The sequence below is a fragment of the Gobius niger genome (genome assembly GCF_951799975.1).
Source record: "Gobius niger genome assembly, chromosome: 2".
NCBI classification, from domain to species: Eukaryota; Metazoa; Chordata; class Actinopteri; order Gobiiformes; family Gobiidae; genus Gobius; species Gobius niger.
Genome location: NC_136853.1, coordinates 35,402,880 through 35,426,045, shown reverse-complemented (window position 1 = coordinate 35,426,045; position 23,166 = coordinate 35,402,880). Strand labels below are relative to the sequence as shown.

At 43.3% G+C, this 23,166-nt stretch overlaps 1 protein-coding gene across 6 annotated transcripts in view; it reads left to right on the top strand.

The window, feature by feature from the left end:
* sox5 (SRY-box transcription factor 5) overlaps positions 1 to 23,166 on the top strand; it is a 120,617-nt gene that overhangs the window by 13,175 nt on the left and 84,276 nt on the right. For all 6 annotated transcript variants that reach the window (XM_079582767.1, XM_079582766.1, XM_079582769.1 and 3 more), the window contains exons 2-3: positions 1,817 to 2,012; positions 16,039 to 16,258. In XM_079582767.1, coding sequence (XP_079438893.1) covers positions 1,817 to 2,012; positions 16,039 to 16,258 — 416 coding nt within the window. The remainder of the gene's footprint in view (positions 1 to 1,816; positions 2,013 to 16,038; positions 16,259 to 23,166) is intronic.

Sequence of the window (23,166 nt, the reverse complement as noted above, 5' to 3'; positions counted from 1 at the left end):
ATTTTTAGTTTTTTGTTGTTTTCTTCATGACTTTTTTCTCTTGCTTTTTGACACTTTTTAGTTGTGTTATTATTGTTGCTTTTCCGGCAGGTTTTTGTCGCTCCTTTTTTTTTTCTTCATCACTTTTTTTCTCTTGCTTTTGACACTTTTTAGATGTTTTATTATTGTTGCTTTTTTATCACTCTTTAATCTTGTTTTCATCACTTGTTTATTGTGTTTTTTTGTTTTTTTTGCTCTTTTGTGTTTTTTCAGTCACTTTTTTTGTTTGTTTCATTGTCATCCTCGTTTTGACACTTTGTTCGAGAAGTTTTTTTTTAGATTTGGGTAAAGCCAAACTGGAGAAACTGTGCTCGGCTCAGGTTGGGGATTAAGACATTTTTCATCGCGTTTTCCCAACCAAATCAAAGCGCTCCTCATCAAGGAATCTTCATCGCCCATTCACACTCTCATTCATACACAGTGTACAGCAAAAGGGGGCGAAGTGTCTTGCCCAAGGACACAACGACCAGCCTGCACCTGCGGGATTTGAACCGCCGACCCTTCCAGGTTACCAGGCGACCCGCTCGACTCTCTGCGACACTGAGTTTTGCCCAAACGTGTGCGGCCCGGTTGACCCGATCCATAATCCAGTTCAAACGAATATTCTCTCTTTTCACTTCCTGCGCCTGTTGCATGTCTCTGCACGCTCTCCTCCTCCTCCTCCTCCTCCCTCCGTCCTCACCCCAGAATCTCCACATAGCCTATTACCCAGGGTCATAGTCGCACTGGCTTCAAGGCTGACAAGTGCATCTGAAAGCACTCAGGCGACGCTGAGAAGCACATAAAATTCTATTATTGCCATGTTGCCACTGCTTCCCTATTCAGCTGAAGTACACGGAGGCAAATTTACCTTCGCGAGACACAGAGTTCACCTAATAGACATTGCTTTATCCTTCTTCTTTTTTCCGTTTTTGAAGTGAACAAAGCCGCGGCAACAAATGCAAACAGCAGGGTCCTTGTGTTGCCAGCTATTTTTTTTTCCCCATTGTCCACAGGTTTTTCATAAACAGATTATTGTCACTGTGCGCGCTGCTCCGTCCTTTTTTTCCTCCTCTCTCTCTCTCCTTCTTTCTTTGCCCATTGTCAAGATATGGTCAAACACCCCACCGTCACCCCCCCCCTCCCTAACCCAACGCCAATGCCAGTGCAAGCGGGCAACTGTTCGCGGTAATGGCCCGTCTTTTGGAAACATGAGCATTGAATAGCCCCGGCGGTAAACATACAGTAAGGACCTGAGAGTGGATTTCAAGGCCTGCCAAAGAGCTGCCACGCTCACACTGAACGCTCATCTGTCAGTGCTCAATGTGCTCCCAAGACAAACTACTTTTTCGGCAGTTTCGGTTTACCCAAAGACTACTACTAGGACTTCAATAAACACCGAAATGAGAGAATATGGAGGGATAGAGAAGCGGCACTCCAGGATGAGTTTGAAATCCATTATTTTGAGTCCGATATGAAGTCATCTGAAGCGGGGTGGAATGCATGAGGGACAATTAGGGATCAGTCTGTGCGGTTTCAATTCTATTAGGGGGAAAGGCTAGAATCTTTGTGAGCAGCTGACATTGTGTTTTTTCATCATCGTAATCCCGTGTTTCTTGATTCCAGACAATAGAGTAAAATATCTGCTGAGAAAGTTTCAAGTTTCAAACACCCGTGCGTCTCGAAATCCCGACAACAATCCCCTGCAACTCCAGCTGTGCACTTGTTATATCATCATTTGAATAAAACTCACTTGTCCCCCCCCCACCTCTCCCCACCCCTCCTCTATCTTTTCCAGGATGTCTTCCAAGCGACCAGCCTCTCCATATGGGGGGACAGATGGAGAAGTAACCATGGCAACCAGCAGACAGCGCATGGAGGACGAGGAGAGCGAGAGACTGGGCGGGGTCATTCACCTGCCCCTGGCGTCGTACTGCAGCAAGGTGTCCCCGAGATCGCCCCCGAACCGCAGCTTGGACAGCCCTCCCCACACAGTAAGTGCGCGAGATCTGGCTTATAGGGGGGCAGGATGACAGAGAGGTGGCAGCCATATGCTTCACCAAACTCTTTTTCAAACACGTCCACAGCCGTACGACGTAAGCAACAGAGGCTAGAAGAGAAAAAATATCACGTCAAGAGAAAGTTGTAGTCGCCTCAAACCAGTTTTGTAATGCCCAACCTCGATAACAAGTTTCTACTCATTTGACAAAGGCCAAATTATAGAAATGCCACTTGTGAATTTGCAGCAGTGCAGTGCAGATCATGTTCTTCGCCCTGGCTTTAAAAGTTGCTAGGAGCAGCTCTAATGGATAGAGACAGTAGTTGATGACAGGAAACGTGAGAAACCGGGTATGCAGTGGAGCAACTGGCCCAAAGAGTTGAACCATGGCCACTCTATTTTCTTCCAGGTGGGCCAACAAGTGCCCCACTAAGTCCTTGTTTTAGCTGACCAGAATAACGCTTCTTTGTGAATTTGTGTTCAAATCAGCTTCCCTTTCTTAAAAAGTGACCAAACACATACCTACATTTAGCAAAACATCTCCTTTTTGGACACAAGAAAAGGGGAGGACTCGACACACAATAGTCCTTTAAAAGCTTGACAAAACTGACACTTGGGTGGTACAAAGGCCACTGAATAGTTTCCCCTTCCTTAAAACAAAACCCGACTTGTTCTTGTGATAAACAACCTGGTCCCGACAAAATAAAACAACAAAATGCAGATTGTCCCCCCCATTGTTCCGCATGTGTTTGTTAAGAAGCCCCATTCAGCTTCTTTGTAAAGTTTATTGGTGGAGTGCATTGTGTGGCGATGGTGTGAGGTCACGTTTTTACGGAGCCCTGGCCCACTACAACCTAGTGACCGTATACTTGTATTTTTAAAGGGCATCAATTACTGCATATTTCTGCCACCATGTAGGACGCCCTAATGCACTTAGACGGACAAAGTTACATTATCGGATCATTTATGCCGTTTGTCCAAAGCTCTATCCAAATTAGGAACCAGCCTTGTCGCTGTTCAATGTTCAGTTTTAACCTCTTAACCCCGACCGGAGCCGAGCACATTCTCTCCTGTTTAGCTTTACTCGAATCTAAAAGCTTCCTGAATAAAGAGTCAAAATAGAGACGAAAACGTAACAATAATGTAATAAAAAGCGACAAAACCCCCCATAAAAAAACATGACAAAAACCTTAAACGGGCTAGATGCAAGTTAGCCATTTTAAACTCACTACTGCCACCTCAGGACATACATGTAACTGCACCTTCTATATTAAGCTCGTGCATGACGGCACTTCGGACCCGAAGTAATACAGTTTTGAGTGACAGTGCAGGATTTTAGCAGCAGTTGTGGTGAATATATCTGGGCTCATTCTACACATTAGGACATTGTTGGAACAGGTAGGGGGGGGGAAATACATAATTTCAAAATGTTTAAACTCTGCATAGTCCCTTCAAAAAAAGCAACAAAAACACAACAAAAATTGGTGAAAAAGCAACAAAAAATGGCCAAAACAATGAAATGAAATAAAACAATGAAAACACGACAATAATGTAACAAAAATGTGACAAAAATGCGGCGACAATGCAACACATTTTTTTAGATCAGTTTTGTAGGTCTTAGCTTTCAAATGAGGCTGTAAGCTCCAGTCCAGAAGCTTTTAGATTTGGGTAACACTGAACTGGAGAAAATGTACTGGAGGAACAGGACCTGTTGGATAATGGATTTTGGATTTTTTAGAACGTGAAGACAAATTATACGTTAAAAATAATATCTAAACCGTGACAGATTATGGAGCGAGGCTGCTACTTTAGTTACTCATGGAAACATTTAGAGTGGGAACTGACACCAGATCAGGGTTGCCTTAACAATTCAAATCATGGTCAAGCGAAATGCTCCGCTTGAACATGACGCACCATATGTCTTAATATAGGCGAGTATCTTGGCATGGTATAGACAAAACGGACAGCTCCAAAACCCAGGAAGCTTCCTCGACCTGCTTTGACCTGAAAACCTACCTATAGCTTCAACACAATAGTGAAGCAAATGTCACTTTAGCGTGTCTTAAGTTACCTAGCATGGAGCTATTCCGGCCCTGTGGTCCCTTTGGCGCTCATTATTGGATGCCCGCTTCTCATCTCTCACATTGGCCATCTGCCCTAAGCATACCTTTCCCATCGAGCTTTGTGCCACTGTGTGTTTGAATGGCTTCGGGCATGGAGTGACCCCCAGGCCATGGACCCCAGATCAGATTAAGTTTGTGTTAATCCTAACCTCTAGCATTACCAAGGGATAGTCAGCGCTAGGGGCTTCAACGGACACTGGAGAAAGGTGTCCTTCCATAAATGTATACAGAAATATATTACAATACGCAAGAGTATATGATACATTTTCCCCACAATGGCGATATCCAGCCCGTCGTACTGTTCTTTTGAAAGCAGACGTGAACGGCATTGTATGAATGTAATGGATTTTTTTTTCTTCCAAAGATGTTTTCTACCACACTTTAATAAAGAGGGGTCATGTCCTTGTTCATCAAAGAGGAACAAATGCTACACTTTTGCTCAATGAATGTCACATCAATTAAACTTTTTCTGAATCTACTTTTCTTACTGTATAGCACATTTTAGCAACTTCACAGGTTCCAAAGTGGTGCACAGACAAGGGATCGAATTTAAAACATGCGTGAGGGCACTCCTGAAGGTTATACAAACAAATAGGAACATCTTATCCGTAGTATATGTGTATTTTTCATCATACCTTCTGGTGTTAAAACCAGTTTTTATGTACAGTATGTGAAGATAAAAGGAGACCAAAGAAAAGACACACATTTTGTATCTAAAAGCGGCCCTTGGAGTCACACAGTTGTTTGTATATAAAATACCAACATACTTTTTTTTTTCAATTGAATACACATTTATCGTGACTTCTTAATATAACAAGAGGCTCAAAGGTTCCTCGTTGGGCCCATGCTCACTTTGAATGTGAACATATCGACTTTCTTGTAGATGCAGTGCAATGTTGGGAGCTGGTGCAGAACGTATGATCCCGCAAGTGTAATTCTACTTTATCTTTGTCTTATGTTAAATATTAGCACAGGGCTGAGCATTGTATGTGCTCTATGGAGAGCTTTTGTTGTTTGTGAGTGACATTGTGTGTTGAGTTTTAAGAAGCTTGTGTTTGCTGCATGTGACCCTGTGTAAATTCTATACGTGTGGTGCGACACAGTGCAGTACACAAGTGTGATTATGGAACTGTACTGATTGTTACTTGCTGCGCCTTTGTTTTGTTTGGCATTTGTTCTGGAACAATGTCATTGTTACGGTCAGACCTGCAAAGACATTTAAAGCTTATAGGGTATATACCAACATATACCGGACATGTTGTCTTAGTTATAAATGAACTCTTCTGGGTTAGCCTGTTGAGCTGTTCTTTACAATTACATTTGAATCTACTGTGTATTATTGTACATTGTTTCCCTGCCCCCTTCCCAAACAGACATATAGGAATTTTGAAAAAAAAAGGAAAACTAACTTCCTAATAGCTCATTGATTGTTCATTGATTGGTTACGTATTTGCAGAGAGGCAAGGCAACTTTATTTATACTGCACATTTCGTCCGCGAGGCAACTCAATGCACCAGAGAGGGTCAAGTCAAAGAGTCAACTTTCTCTCATGAACGAAACGAAATCTCCTAAAATGATTTGGCAACAAAAGTAAACCATTGTAATAGGCCATAACAAACAATAATCTTGCTAGAATGCGTAGCTAAATATTCTATTTAATTTTCTAGTGTGAAAAATAAATCTGTATCTGCAACTAAGTATTTTCTTCCCCATACATGTTCCAGCCATGTCCTAAGGTGTAGAATGAGCCCAGACCTGTTCACCACAACTGCCTCTAAAATCCTGCACTGTCACCCAAAAAGTTGTTAATTCGGGTCCGAAGTGCCGTCATGAACGAGCTTAATATAGAACCTGCAGTTACGTGTAAGACCTGAGGTGGCAGTAGCGAGTATACAATAACCAACTTGCATCTAGTCTCTTTAACACAACACGTGTCATTTGCACAGTTGTACGTTAAGGCCAACATGAATAATCATAGCACAAAAATGTAAAAATCCCACTAGTGAAGTCTACCAAAATCTAATTAAGCTTTCTGAAATATGATCTTCCTATTCCCCTGCTTCAGTGCTTGGTTCAGTGTTTGTATTCGACTCTCCTTCTGTGTGGCTGATCCCTGTGCACACGCCTCGTCTCTTTATTACGCCCGTCAACCTTTTCCCCCTTTATATAGTTAATAAATCCTTACATGCTGTAAAACAATGCCAATGTGCTTAGGAGCTGTAAATGAAAGCTAATTCAGTAATTAGCAGCTGATTAGCTCCGAGGGCCCTCCCACAGTGGACTCTGGATGTGTGGCAGCTCTGACTGGAGACCAAAGTCCTGCCTCATCCAAGCTCACACGCACTGGACGGTGTGGCCATCCTGGAAGAACGGTGCATTATTGTGTTGTGTCCATGAGCAACACACCCGTATGGCTCAGGTCTGTCGTATGTGAATGACTGGTTTGTGGTGGCTGGTTATCTCTCAGTTAGCTCCAGGACACACTCTATAATAAAATGCCATTTCCAGTTTTGACCAATGAGCCACCGTGTTTTGCTAAAGTGTTAAGAATATTACTTTTTTTTTTTTTAAATATTGCCAGGCTCTAGTAATGAAGTAATAGGCTGTTGTTAAGTTAGGCGGGCTGATGCATTGTGAGGGGGCAAACCGTGTTGTGGGTCTGGCAGTGGGTGTGGGGCACTCTCGCTTTACCCTTTTGGCACTCGGATTGTAAGGGAGAAGGTGTTGGCGCTTTAGGTCGGGGAGGGGGGTAGGGGGGGCGCTGGGTGAGGGGGGAAGCTGGAGGGACTCTGTTTTTTTTTCTGCTCTGTCCCGGGGCAATTGTAAAAGAGTGATAGGGGCTAATATGTGAGGTTGACTTGGAAGTGAGGCAGCGGGGGGGTGGGTTACGGGACAGACCAGATTACAGCTTTATCTTGTCATAGCAAATTAGCACGGTGAGAGGGAGGCGCTGACTGGGACACACAGTGACCTCTTTGATGCCTGCCTGTTTCACTTTGGCCTGTGCACTTGCCTGTCGTAGAACAAGACGGGCTGATATCTTATAACATAATATAAGAGAGAATGAGGTATCTGTTTGTGTTGATATATATATATTTGTTTCGTATTATGTAAGTGTAATATCTGTATTCCCATCTTCCCTGCACAAGAGACATGCTCTCCAGTTAAATGATGTAATTAACTATCTATTGTATGTGCAGCAATATGCAACCATTTATAGCAATTAACTTTTGTAATAAAAGGGTCAAGTAAATAGGGCGTCGAAAGTACAAAGGTGATTCTCTTGGTAAATATTTGTCTTCTGCCGTTTCACACGTCCCTGTCAAATGAAAAAAGCTGTTTTCACATCAGCCAGCGGCAAGCATCTTCTCTCATAAATGTGTTAATGGACAAACACTAATTATTTCAATAACCGGCCAGTCCGTTAGAAACTATAAAGATATTTCATCCTGCATTATTTCTTATTAATTCTCCCCTCTCTCTCGCCTCTCCCTGTGTGATTACGCATGTGTGTGTGTGTGTGTGTGTGTGTGCATCTATGCGGATTTGACAGATGTAACACAGTCATTGAGCAGTCTTGAGACGCAGTGGTCACACTTAATTTCTCATGCCAGTGATGCACTAATGAATCAACAGCGTTTGCCTGTCAGCCGCAAGGGTCGTGCTCAAATGTACCGCCGTGTCTTTTAGCCAAAGTGCTATTTTAAATACAGCTGCATGTTTTCAGATAAGGTCTGAATATTCCCATATAGAGGTGTTTTATTGCCTGTAATGCTTCTAATGACAAATAATGGCTTTTATTTCGGTCTTAATTTGTTAACTAATTATGTTGCCCATATGGTTGCGTATTCAGACGATTGTGGATTTGAATGGGAGAGTTTAGGTCGGGCAATTGTGTGACAGAATCCCTTTTGAATGTACTTTACTTGTCTTGTGTATTGAATTCTGACATTCAAGGAATAAACCGGTTCACTATGTTTGGATTTCCACTGTTGTGGGATTTTCGTGGAGAGTATGAAAACTATATATTTTTGGAAAACGTATGGTATAAGCAATGAGGAAAAACAATGTTTCCATTTGCCCTTGTCGTTTGGTAAAATTGTGCAATTATACAATTTTTCCATTAGAGTAAATGGGGAGTTCTGGCCATCGCTACGGCAACTCCATGAAACATATGACAAGGGTTTCGTTGTCCTTTTTGATTGGAACGACCAAATGGAATTTTCTGCCGTATTTCGTAAATCAAGTTCTTTACTCCCCATATAAATGTTTGTTCAATTTATTATCGCACCTTTTTTTTTTGTGTTAGTTTTGATACTCTATCGTGAACCGGCCCAGAATGTCATTTGTACTGTCTTTTGCTCCCATCACCACACCACTTTTTAAACCTTGAATAAAGTTAGACTCAATTGCCGGGACACGACCCTTGATATGCTTTACATTGTGTTGTAAATGCAACTGAACGTGACAGCAGCATACACAGTGACTCTCCATTTGTGTGGTAACCAGCATTATAAGTGCACCAGGCCTTTGCCAAGCCTCAAATCAAAGCGGCACCGTAGGAGCTCCTGCACATTGTCGGAACAGGAGGATAAAAGTAATAGGCTGCTTGTCCCAGCCCGGGGGCTCTCCGAGTCAAAACTGACAGACTCTGTGTTTAGCCCTGGCATGTAAAAGGATTTAATGTGAGTGTGTGCGTTTGGCAATGGCCCGAAAGTTGTGCATGTTGCCGAGATTGGCAGCTCTGGCGTCAAACTCAAAAGCCCCCCCCCCTTCTCCACTCCCTCCAGGAGCGATCGCTGACATTTTCTGCTATGTGTACGTGGATGTATTTATTTAGTCGGAGCATCTGTATCCAGCTCTTCCCACAGCCACATTGTCCACGCCTTCATCCACGACGATGCGCCAAGGAATCAAATGTTTTTTCACACATGCACCTTGCAAAGCCCGGGACATGTTAGGGTGTGGAAAGAAATAGGCTGTCTAGTGTTGGGCAACAGTGAAGGAGGAAGGGAGGAATAGGGAAAAAAAAGAAAGAAAGAAAGAAAGAAAGAAAAAAAACAGCGGCATCTGTGCTGGCTGTAGGGGAAAAAAAAAACATCATTTTTTTTTTTTTTTTTTCTCCCCTTCATTTTCTGGCAAGAGTTAAGTGTTTTAAAACCAAGCACCCCTCACAGATGAGCTTAAGAAGACAAAAGTTGTTTAATTCGGTTCCATTGCAGAGGCAGTAAAGGGATAATGAGAGTGAGGCGCAATTTTTACTTTGTTCCAGTCATTTGGAAGAGAATTGACATCTGCAAACTAAAGGCAGAACCGCCCACACTGCCAGCCTGCCACATAGGAATATAAATACATACATGCAGCCACTCTCGCACACACCTACAGGCTATGTGCACTCGCATGTGGCACAGACGCACGCATTATGGCACGCCACACCAGCCCCGCTATACATACATAACAACACAACAACATCAGCACAAGCCAAAAGTTCCCGTTTAGAATAAATGCATGTTGATGAGGAAAGTTGGTGCGTGTTTTGGTTCGCGACTCCCGAAAGTGACACACTTTAGCAAAACGCCAATCTGCCTCTTTAGTCGTTTTGATCACTGCGTCGGACGGTGCAAAGGGTAAAAAAAAAAAATGTCAAGCTCGAAGGATTATGAGCTGGAAGGTAGTTGTCAGAGAGAAAAGAAGGGAGGGGGGGGGGGGGGGTAAAAAGAAAATGTAAGCCATTTAAGTTGCCTTGAGGATAAGAAACGTCTGTCTGGCTTCACATATAAATAATGTCACAGGCCCTAATGGAGAGGCCCTTTGAAGAAGCCACGACTCACTGCTAATTCCCTGTGATTGGGAAGTGACCTTCATTGTTGGCCTCCTGCAAGATGACATCTCCCTGGCAGGTTTTTTGACAGGAGCTAAGCAATGTGACAACCTCGCTATAACCCGGACCACCCCCTCCTCCTTCACCACCACCACCACCACCACCACCACCTCAGCACCCTTTTTTTTTTCTTCCCAATCCTACCCCCATACCTCTTTCAACATCACCCCTGTGTTTTGATTCTGTTTGTGTGTGTATTTTTTTTTTTTGCATCCAAAGAAAGGGGAGCTAGAAAGAGAGTGGCTGTTTTGAGTAGGCACTGGATTAGATAAATGGGAAGTGACAGGTGTGACCGCTGCCTTCAAGATGTCTGCTATCCTCCCCTCTCTCCGTTTTTTTTTTTTTTTTCCCTCCCTTTTCTCTATCTTTCTGTCAAGTCGTCTGCTCATTCACTCTAATAACGTCGCCGCGCCGCCGTTCGTTCGCCTTGACTTGCGCGCCGTCGTCATTTGCATGTCGCGCTGATGCAACCTCGTAATCACAAAGCGGCTCATTTCAAGTGTGAATTTGCTTAATCTTTGGAAGAGACACGGGTAGTGAAATGGGAAGGACATGAGCCGAACTTGGCTCAGGTGCTAAACCAGGAGGGAAATGTTCATTCATGTCGAAGTGATTAGAGTACAGTGTTTCCATTGGCAGACGTCACGCAAATGGAAACATATTGAAGGCAGATATTGCGCAAAATGGACTTTTAACCTGTTGACGCCCACCTCAACCGAGTTCGACTTGACCCAAATCTAAAAGCTTCTTTAAAGGAACAGGCCACCGTTTTTTTCCAAACTGAGATACGTTCTTACCTGAGCTTAGACGAGTTGATGCGTACCTGTCTGGTCTTTGTGCGTGCCCGTGGAAGAGCTTGGTCGCTTCTAACTTCACCCCCGTTTGGAGCCATAGGAATATGTTAGGAGAGGCCAAATGCTAACAACATCTTTGGTCTTTTTGCGTGACTGAGGGCACACAGTACTTCCATACTGAGATATGTTCTTATCTGAGCTTAGACGAGTTGATACGTACCTGTCTGGTGTTTGTGCGAGGCCATGGAAGAGCGTGGTGGCTTCCAACTTCACCCCAGTTTGGAGCTATAGGAATACATTGGGAGAGGCCAAATGCTAGCAACATGTTTGGTCGTTTTGCGTGACTGAGGGCACGCACACAGACCAGACAGGTTCACATCAACTCGTCGTAGCTCAGGTGAGAACAGATCTCAGTCTGTAAAAATGGTGGCCTGTTCCTTTAACAAACAAATCAAAGCAAGCGACAAAAAAAGCAACAAAACAGCTACAAAAAAGCAACAAAAAAGAAATGTAAGTGAGGATGAAAAAGCAAAGGAAAAAGCATTAAAAAAAGCAACATAACCGGCGACAAAAGCGCAGGAAAACGGGCGACAAAAAAGCAACAAAAACACAGCCAAACAGGTGTGAAATAAGCAACAAAAAGGCAATTTTGTAGGTCTTAGCTTTCAAATGAGACGTCACACTGGCCTATGAGAGGTTAAGAGCTTTTTTGGGTAATCTTTGAATCTCCCGTGGCAGCACATTGAAATGTTGTGTGCCTGCGTTTATGTTGTTTTTCCTCCTCGTGTATTGGTCCTCCTTTTCCATCCCGCTCATAATGTGGCTCTATTCCAGGAAGCTCGCTGCCCATACCTCTCGCTCAGGCTCCTGCTTTGTCGCACAGCTCAGCCCTCCTCTGCAGAGCAACGAGAGAGAACAACCTGGAGCTTCATTAGAAAACAAGACGAGCAACACAGAAAGTGGTGTTTTTTTTATGGAAAGCACGGAGGATTATAGGAAGTATACGGACACGTTGTTTTGAACTTCATAGAAAGTTCTATCCAACAAAAAAAAATGCTTTGATCAAGATGTGTATGGGATGATCACCATGTGAAAAGAGCTTAATACCTTCACATTAAAGAGTGAATGTTTATATCTACTGTATCAACGCTGCGTCTGTGCAACAATGCAAGTAAGAGAACTCTGGGGGAATCAGTGAATTATTGATTGTGCTGACTTATTCAGAGTGTGCAAACAGACACACAGCCCCAAAGACAGTTAGTAGAGTGGAAACAAAGCCAAGGGATAATGGTTGTCTCTCCAAAAAAAAAAAAAAAAAAAAAGTTTTATCCTTCAAAAATTGCAGGGGAAAAAATGGTCAATAATATAGAAATGTGTTGATGGTGTTTTCAATAGATAGAATTTGAATCGTTTAAGACGCCATAAAGCACCTGTATAAACTTGGCACAAAAGGATCTATAAAAGTTGGCAATTATATCACCGGAAGTGATAACCACGCTTGGACTCTGATTACAGCATGGAAACAGACGGGTATAGTCACAAAATAAACCAAAGTTTAAGAGATAGTGATGCCAACAAACATGGGGATCACTGTGATAAGAGAATGCAATTAGTGTTGGATGATTTTATTCACAGGAAACTTAATACTTCATTTTTACAGTACAATTGATTCAAGTCAACACTACAATGTATAAAGGTATACTTTGTTTGTTTGTATACTTTATTGTCCCCGTAGGGAAATTTGTCCTTTTTTAGTGATTCCTGTGAGGAAATGTGCTGCATTAGACTCATCCCTAAATGCTGCTGGGGCGACCAGTAGGAGCAACATTTTTATACTGTTTGTATCTACCTTTAACTCAACAGACACGGGGAGAACATGCAAACTCCACACAGAATGGCCCAGTCCAGGAATCAAACCTGGGACCCTCTGTGAAGCACAACTGTTCCCTCTTGCCGTTCCCTCTTCATAAACTGTGGAGGGAATGGTAAGATAATAGGGCATTTTGGGTAAATGCTCTTGACATGACAAATATGTTTATTTAGATAAAATAGACTGAACTGGCAGTAGAGCTAAGTTCGCATGACCTCACTGTGGACTGTGATCAGTGTATTAAGTCCCACTTCCACCACCAGCATCTGAGTTAATAATTAAAAAAAAACATCTGTGTCTAAATAAGCCATAATGTCATTTTTACAATATTATTATCAGCTGGTTCACTTTCTTTAGGTTTGACTTAATGCATCCTGCTTTTACTTATACTTCAATAATAAACCCACCGTGCTAACTCTGCACACCTTTTCTTTCTCCTCCTACACACACCAACGCAGAACTGTAATCCCGTAAAGACAAAGGTACATGTGCTGAAAGTGTGCCGCTGTCCCAGGTGGTGTGCTCCTTACTGTCAGCAAGATTAGCCAAAGATTAACCCGTGGAACATTGACCCTCCTGTCTACAAAGACCTGAGCTGACACACTGGGGACTGACTGACTCACTCACAACTAAACTCGTGTCTTAGTTAACCGAGACTTAAACCGCCGCGGTCATAAATCGCAACGTTCAAGCCTCGGTGTTTGAACAATGGGATGCACCTTCTTTTTGTCCCTGCCCAGAATGAGTGCCATCGTCTCGCTCGGTGTCACTGTTAATTGGGCTGAGCTGGAATTAAGTTTATCAAGAGGCCTGTCCAAACAAACACAAGTCTTACTGGGTCAAAGATTACTTTACTTACCACTCACCTGCTACTGACAGCTTTGTGACTTAATCCTATCCATTGTGTCACATCCAATGCCTTTGTACAGTTAGTTGACGGAAAGAGTTAAAGGTATGTTATACAGCAGTTTGAATTGTTTCTTTACAGATATCTTTGTAATGCCACATCAAGGGACATATAGGGCACTCAATGAAATACTTTGAAATAAATCATTTCAACTTCAGAGTGTTATTGGGGGACATAACACACGTGAAGTTCATTTAGCATTTTCAAAATGTGTCAATATTGGTACTGGTATTGAGGAGACGTTGTATTTTGTGGTACTGGTGTTTGAATGATCACACCTGTCATAGGCAAGGGCTTTTGTAATGTGGCTGAGCTTTATGTGCAGTGAAGGTCACTCACCTCCAATATTGTTTGTCTAATAATTTTACTAAAAATAACCTTTGGCAACATAGAAACATAGTCCTAGGGTTTATTGGTTCTTTGAAATACTGTAAGTATGAATAATAGCTTTAGGTTTAAGTGAACAGGGCGTATGATCAAATATGGTGCCTGCCTTTTTTATCCTGTAATTTCACTTATTTCACTACATCCTCCAAAACCAACACATATATCATCACTTAGCACAATTATTCACCATTAAAATGTGTGAGTTTCAACAACATACCACGGTTAATTTTTAAGTTACGTAAAGAAATGTGCCGCGAATTTAGCTAGACTTGGGTCTGTTTCAGACTTCAGAGAAAACAGGAAGTTGAGAGCGCGACCGGTCTCTGCTGATTGGTCATGTGCCTCAGTCGTGAGATCTGTGATGTAGAGTGACCTCTTCTGATTGGCTGAGTGAGGACTACATGCTTCTTCACATTATACTGGTGTGAAGCAGGGAAGCCATATGTAAAGTGTGCGGGAATTACCCAAAAAATAGTGCCCATAAAGGATTAAATGTATGCATGCTTTTCTTGATTTATAGCTACAGTTTTCCCAAATGTTCAGAAAACTGGCTAATCCATTTCTGCTCTCGGTGGCCATTGACGGTAAATATTTGATCCTAAGTGATAGTTTTGAAAGTTAATGTATTCCTTTACTTTGAAAAGGGTATTTTCACAACAGCACTTTCCAACTTTTGCAGGCCAGACGGATAATTATTTGAGGCGACAGCTTGGCACTCGCCACAGAGCGTTCCCGCCGTATACATTATTTTGTAGCTATCATGCTAATTCTCGTTGTATTTGCCGTCATTTTGCACGCACGCGATCTTTTCATAACTCTATGGAAATGACTTGACACTGCTCCAACCGCCTTTTTATTTATCTATTTTTTTTATTTCATTTTGATGGCAGTTGCATTCTCAGCATTAATTGTCCCACGTCTTAGGACACAACAAATAGCGGCGCTCAGAAACTTGGGAGGGAGTACAGTAGCATTGGCCGCGGCTCAAAGACGGCAGCTTTGTAATGAAGAGTTAGTGTGCGCAAGTCGTTTACTACTGTCCTTTCAAGTGCGCGCTCTGTCAAGTACCTCCAAGTCACTCAAATGCAGATTCCAGAGGATGTGAGGAGAAAGCGCAGAAGAAGGAAGACGAAGTGTGCCCCAACTTGAGATAACTGGCCCGGGATGAAAGGTGTGAGCATAGGGCTGTCAGAAGGAGGGATACTGGGGATAAAGGAGGCAGGGAACACGGAGAGGTATAGGCATAATGAGTAGGATAGTGCCAGCCCCTCCCTGCTCTACTCTCCCTTCCCCGAAACAAACTTGTAACTCTTGTATTTTCAATTAAAAAAGCAACTTTGTCCTAAATGGAAAACACAACACGTTTTATATGGCAATCTAAAGGCCAGAGAAATGGATTTCACTTTCCATACGTCCTGGTTTTCTTTATGTATCGTTTAAGTGACCAATATGTAGTAGCTGCCAATCATTTTGAGTTATGTTTCTGTGGTAATGAAATCTATAGGATAATAATGTGAGCACAAGCCAAAGCAAACTACACTGAGATTAAAGTAATGTAATGGCAACCAAGAACCAAAAGGATAATCGATTGTTTCCATATAAGATAAGATAAGATAAGATATCTCACTTGCTAACGTGCAAACAAGTAATCGTAAACAGAGGAATCTTATACACAATGAATAGGTTTCCATGTTGGTAAAGTGCACTCACATTGAGTAAAGCAGCTCATAAACTCAGTAGCTGAGTGACAAGAAAAACTGAAGTACTGAAAGAGGAGGGACTTTGGGGTGATCTTTGGAAACAGAATTATAAACAACAAACAAGAATCTTTATTTTTTTATCTACATTAGAACTGTCATATTTTATGAACACGTGCGTGTGTCTGAACGTGTGAACAACCAACAAGATTGAGTTGCATTATTCCATTATCTTTATTATTTTTTATGTATTTAACACTTATTAATTTATGCATGCTGCTTGTTATTGTGACAGATAAGTTGCAGAGTATGAACAGTGCATGTAATATATGCATTCTAATGATAATTTTCTCTGTCTTTAGGAGCATGACGGCACTAAGGGTTCTCTGAGTCCTTACACCCATCACAACGCTACCTCACCGGGCAAAGAGGAGGCTGGAGGTGGCAGCCGACCCTGCAGCGACAGCGGCTCAGCCACAGGAGCCCTGGGGACCCCTGAGAGGCGTAAGGGTAGTCTGGCAGATGTGGTGGACACACTGAAGCAGCGCAAGATGGAGGAGCTGATCAAGAACGAGCCAGAAGGTCAGTACTGACAGGAGGCGTATGCCCAGATGTGTGCCACTGATCTGCTATCACAGGCTGCTGTCCTTTCACTCTGTCTGTGTTGTCTTGAGCACATCTCTATCACCCCCTCTGTTATGAGCCTACACTCGATAAGAGACGAGCCTTTGTTTTTCTCCACACAGACAGACAGCATCAGCTGTTCAGGCCCATTGTCCTCCATGCTTTGCATATTTATCACAACCTGACAAACAAGACATGTGCGCACTCTGTGTTGCCTGTGAATGCACTTGGATATCTTAACAGCCATCCAATAGAGTCACGGATCAGTTTCAAGTGGAGGAAATTTATAGCTCTGTGTTCTCTGGAAGAGTTAAACACATGCGGGTACCTTCGCAACCTTTAGGTTAATAGGCCTCCAGAGTCAAAGTACAATTCCTCTGACAATTGAATAGTGCCTAGGGCAACATAGCTCAGCATGATTAGTCTCTCCGTTCATTCTCTAATGCTGCCCTGGGCTACAGTTAATGTTGTCAAAGAGCTAATATTAGCCTCTGACCAACTTCGACTGTATTAGGACAAGTAATGCGGCTTAAGTCACTATGTTATGCATGTGAAGGTGATAACGTGACGAAAACATTAGCAACAGGTGCCCATCCCTGCTTTACATTGATAGCCCATATAAATAGCATGAGAAATAATTTCAGTATGTGATAGTGGCTCTTAAATGTCAAGCTCAATGGATCGCTACAATGAGTGCTCAAGGTCTGTGACGCAAAGAACGCAAAGTAGCCAGCACATTTTTCTGCTCCTTGGGGGTAACTTCTTAAATAGCAAATCGTAAGCTGTGCAATTAAGCATTCAAAATTAGTATTTGTCAGTCATGCTGAATGTTGACTAACAAATAGTAAAGTAATTTTGTAAGCAAACATTCACCTGACCCATAGGGCCTGACCCACATTTTGGAACCACTGCTTTGCTATAAATTGAAGTTTTCAATTTGACAAAAGGTGCATCTTCTATTTGCTAAAGAGAGCTCAGGTGTGCTGTGGACCCTGATGTGTTTGTGTTCCTTACAGCACATCAACAGTCTTTCTATTCAAGCTGTGATGGCCTAACCTTATTTCAAGTCTTTTCAGTGGGCCTTTCAAAGACTTGCTGGTCAGCTCTCTCAGCGCCTGCTTGTTTTTATTTCAGTCGATATAGAGCCGTCCGTTGTGGCACATTTTACCATATAAAAAAAAACCTGTGCGGTGGTGTAATTGTAAGTGTGTTTTGGGTTTCTCGCTCGCTTCGCTGGACCTTGTGAACCGGCCGCATAGGGAAAAAAAGAGAAAAACAATAATGGATCTTTATGAGTCAGACATGGCAGGGGAGAGGGAGGGCAAGGCAGGAGAGGCAAAGTGAGTCGGAAAGAAGGCGACAAGGAGTAAGCGAAAGATGCGAGCGGTGTCTTCTTTACAGACCCCATTAGCGGAGAGCCACAGCGGTGCGGCGTTCCAAACCCACCTCGGAGCATTATCTGGCCTACGTTTAAATGAAACCCGCTAACAAAAGGGCCCAGCGCCTCCAGACTCCGGGCCAAGCAAGAGCAAAGAAAGAAAGAATAGATGAAAAAGAAAAAAAAAAAAAAGCAAAGGGAAGTGGAGAGAGGATAGGAGGAGGAGTGGGGGTGGGGGGGGGGGGGGGGGGGGGGGGGGGGGGGCATTGGTATTGAACCGCGAGATAGAAATCCCTTTTCTGTGCCCGGCTAGTCTATTGTTTGGCTGTGTGGCTCACAAAGGCCATTAGCAGCAAACAGCAGGTTGGGATGAAAATTTAATGAATGCTTTAATCATTATGAAAGGCCGGGAATATTACTGCTCTCTCAGTCTGTCTCTTTCTAACACACACACACACACACACACACGCACACACACACGCACACACACACAGAGAGAGACAAAACGCTTCCAACTGGATCAATGGTGCGTTCACATTTGTAGCGTCAGGGTGTTAACACCAGTAGGAGAGTTAGAGCGAGGCCAAAGACGCGAAATGGGTCAGAAAACGATAAGCGTCTCCAAAAGAGACGGCCTGACTTATCGAAGGCAGCCCCCCGAGCAAGACAACACACATGTACAGTAAGTTTTGAAGATATAGTTGGTGTCTGCGGCTTGTGTTGCTCTACTTAGGCTAGATGAATGGATAGTGGTCCTTACTAGGTCAGTGCGACAGTGCTGTTTAAGCCTCTGGGAGCTGAGTTGTGTATCTGCATATGTATCTGCGAATGCGCACACGTATGTATATGTGTTTGTGGAGGTAGCGGCGTTTCGGACGGCGGTATCCGGAGTGCGCGCCTGTGTGTGTGAAAGTGTTTGCGTGTTTGCGGTAATAAATGATAAGCCGTGCCGTCCCCCATGGCCTGGCCCAACCATGCTCTAGCGCTCTCCTGCTCTCTCCCATTCATCTCCTGTCTCAGTCCACCGGCCACCTGCTACCCCAGAGATACACACTCACCACTCCACTACTACGGCCGGTGTACCTCCACTAGTAGAGTTTGGGGCAAAAATGGCAAACTTTTGGTGAGTTGCTGATGTTTTTTATGACAGTGCTTGCCATAACTTCAAATCGTAGCAACGCCGCCGAAGAAGTGACTTCCTGTTTCGATCCAGCACGCCAAAATAAAAGCACACAGCTCGTCTCATTGATTAGTTCAGTAGGTACCTGCAACATTGCAAGAATATAATAAAACACACACATTTTAAGTGTTTTGTCTGTTAAAAGTTAGGCAGAAAGAACGTTGAACTACTGAACTAATAAATAAGACGGTGCTTTTATTGTGGTGTGCTGGATCGAAACAGGAAGTCACCTTAAAATTGTAACATGGATTCCCATCCCTATAAAACTTGTCTACATCAGCTCTCAACTCAACTAGTCAGGACCCAAAAGGTGGTTGCAGGGCCTTCTACAGCGGGCTCTGGACGCTTGCCAAAAATATCAGTAGATCAATCATTTTTGATTTTGATTTATATAGTTGGAGAAGGGGTCCAGCTATATTGTCGTGATCGGTTGGCAGTAGGTCCCGGAGCTAGACTTGTTGTGTTGGGAGAGTTGGGAGTTGAACATATTGTAATATTAGCTTATCAAATTTGGTTCTAGGTCTGCAAGGCTTAGCACAATGGAATTCAAGGAAAAGGCCACAGTTTTTCCATACCAAGATATGTGTGTTCTTACCTGAGCTTGGACGAGTTGATGCGTAGATGTCTGGTCTTTACGTATGCGCTCAAAAAGACCAAAGATGCTGTTAGCGTTTAGCCTCTCCTCCTCTCCCCGTTTGGCCCCATAGAGGAGAGGAGGAGAGGCTAAATGCTAACAATGTCTTTGGTCGTTTTGCGTGACTGAGCCCACACGTGAAGACCAGACAGGTACGCATCAACTCGTCTAAGCTCAGGTAAGAACATATCTCCGTATGGAAAAAAACTGTGGCCTGTTCCTTTAAGACTGCAATGTTAATGAGCGCACTTAGAAAAAAGCTGCCTTTATTTAGGTAATGTAATGTCCTAAATCTCTGTGTCTCCATGGATTCTCCTTTTAAAACATGCAATCCCTTGACCAAATCCTCAAACACCTGGCCTAAAATGTTAATGCTTATGAAATTCTCTATAAATGAATTTCCATTTCAAAACATACATCTCAAATCTGATTGCAATACCCTGAGTGCACCCACCTGAGAGTGTATTGCTTTCGATCCCCAGCGAACACCCTGCAGAGTAAATGAGTTGTATCCCTGTATGTCTTTATCAGAGCCAGTCTAGTGGGCACTCGACTGGCAGCCTGTGCTGGAGTGGCCGAGTGTGTCATTACCTGGAATAATGAGAGCAGGGAGTCCTAGGGTCAAGAGGGGAGTCAGGCTAACACACAAGGGACGAGCCAGTACTGTTTTCAATGCGCCTCGACACACACACAGACATACACCTGGGTCGGACAGCGTTGGACTTGCCTTTTAACCCCTGTAGTGCCCCGAAGCACAGAGCACGGTGTGGTGATCATCTATTACCTGGCCTGGGGGGAGAACGGACAGAGAAATAATAAACACATGGAATGAATAGATTACAATTAGGAGCTCATGAAAGAAAGAAGAATTTAAAGAGGACAGAGTTGTGATACGAAATGGGGCACAGATGTTTGGGTAAGCCCCCAGAGTGGTGGCTCCTCTGCCCTGGACACTCACAGCCTCATTCTAACCCCCCCACCCCCCCTCTCTATCTCTCTTCTCTCTCCTCTGGCTCGGCCCATGTGAACAGCTGAGATACAGATCCGGTCACCTCTGCCGACCTGCTGTTGTTCAGACCAGCCGTGGGTTGTGACATAATGGACATTTGGACACTCACCACCCTCTTAACTGTTAGTCCTTTTTAAAGTATTGTGAGGTTTGCAAAGTGAGGTTATGGCAATAAATCAGAAAGGTTTTAAGTTCAAGTGCATGAAATGAACATCTATCGTAAGAGAGGCAAAATAAAGGTTAGGAGAAGCTATGTTCAAGACTCTAAGGTGAAGAGTCAAGGGCAAGGTGAACAATCTTCACAATCAACGTGTTAATGAAATCTACTACAGAGCTGCACTATATACATACATAAAGAGATATAGATTTTTTTTTTTACTATCACAGCCTAAACCTAAACCAAATGGTCAATTAATATGGTAAAGTGAATGGAGCGCGTATTGTGTTGCAAGGGTTTAGACACAGTCATTTCTTACAATAACCGAGGCAGCTCTCAAATATTGTATTTTTTTTTCTCATATTGTGCAGTCCTTATGTGCTACTGTTCACATTACATTATAGTCAGTCAGCACATCAGTCCTACCGACATAATGAAAAGCGATGATGCAGGTCAAAGTCGCATGTATCGCAGTCTGTCTGCATTGTCCAAAACAATGGAGCTGTGATATATTGTAAGGCCTTTGCGACTTTGCAGACTTGCTCACAATCGCAACATAACAATCGTTGTGTTGTTTTATGGGCGAGGGTCCTTTTTCTGAGTCGTGACCCTGACCCCTAGACTTCATTTTCCTGATGTGGTGACACGCGCTTCAGGATGACACACACATACGCACTCTCCAAACAGTAGGTCTACAGCTGGCCCGACCACCTCTGGGTCAAGCAGAACAGTGTTTTTATGGCCGAGTGTAATCGCTGTTTCAGGTCGCTCAGAGGCACAGGTTTCCATACTGAAAATGCCAACTCAATGACAGATGTCGTGCAACGCACACTCAACCACACGCACACGCACGCGCACGCACACACTTCACTTCATCTATTTTCAAGGCAGGGACGGAAACCCGGGGCTTGCTTTTAGAGAGCACTGAGGCATTTTATAGGACAGCACTTAGGCAGGGCTATTGTCCGCACAAGCACACACTGGCCAGGGTTCCCTCATGCCTCCATACACTCCAATGGGTGACAATGGGAAGGGCGGATACGTGCTGCCAACAAGAAGGAGAGAGAAGAAGAGGAGGTAGAGAAAGCCGAGTTGGAGAGGTGGAAGGGTTCGAGGCGGTCTCCTGTTCAGATGTCCATCAGTCCAGCCCTCAGGCTTCACTTTGGTTAATCCTTGCCGCTTCACAATCTGGGGGGTTACGTCAAGCACACATCAACAATAGCATTTACAGCTATGGGAAAAAAAAAAAAAAATGAAGAGACCTTTGCAGAGCGTCGTGTATGATTAACTTAGCCTCGTGTTTTATGACCTGCTGACAGTATTTTAACTCATTTGACTATTGAATATATCACCAAGTAATATGGAAGATTCGCTTTTGAACGATATCGCGACAAAGGAAGGTTTCGGATATTCAGCAGTCAGGCGTGGGAAAGGACGCTGCTATCACCACGCTTTTGTCTATAAATAAGACCCCGTTTTACACAAGGATGCCTATATATTAGCAGTAATTCTGACCACAACATGTTCCCTCCTAGTTTGACCATGTCCCGGTGACATGGAAGGGGCTGAAACAAGGGGAAAGGTGATCCAATTTGAGTGTTTGAGCTTGTCAAAGAGGTCTGGAATAAGGTGAGGGGGAAAAGTTCTCTGCATTGGACTCAACCTTCAAAGTGGTCAAGGATCCTTTTCCCTCTCTTGAGTTAGATTCACAAACAACACTATTAGCAGGATTAGCTTGCCATGTTTTAAGTTGATGGCAATGAGGGAACCAAACCTGGCCTTGCTGTGGAAAGAGATTTATAAAGAAGACACCAAAGATCCCTGGTTTGACCAATATACAAGCAGCTAACTGTCAGCAGTCGACATTAGCCCAAGCAACAAGTGTAAGAAATACACTCTGGAACATACTTCCTGAGAGAGAGTCCATCAAATATATTTCGTCTAAATGCTAGACGGCTCAAGAGGAAACAATACGTTTGAAAACAAAAGGAAATGTTAAAAAGACCTACAGCACAACAATGGCCTCTGCAAGTCATCACATGGATCGGAGCTGCCTCATGGGAGCGAGTGACAGAACAGAAGCTGCACAGACCTAGCGTGGGAGCGGACGCTAGCCTTTATGTGATTTCCAGCCTTTTGCCGGTAATTAGTTACTTGTATAAATTAACATGAAGTGCAGCAGGACTCTCCCAGGCATTGTTTGCACTGATCATTCTTCTTACGCTGGGAAAGGGAAGAAGACGAGAACAGGAAAAAAGGGAAAAAAAAAAGAAAAAATAGTCAAAAGGATTGAAAAGAAGTCTTGTTTATTAAGTTTCCTCTCCGCGCTGAAAACGTTGGAGCAAGTGGGAAGAAAGCGAAACTCGTCCCATTGTTTGACGTTCTAAAGAGCTCCTAATTTATGGTTGAAGTGCGACAAAGCGAGTTGACTTCACGATGATGAGACTAACTACGTAAAATGTTGTTTTAGAAAAAAAAAAAAAAAAGTACGCTTTTTTCTTTCTTTCT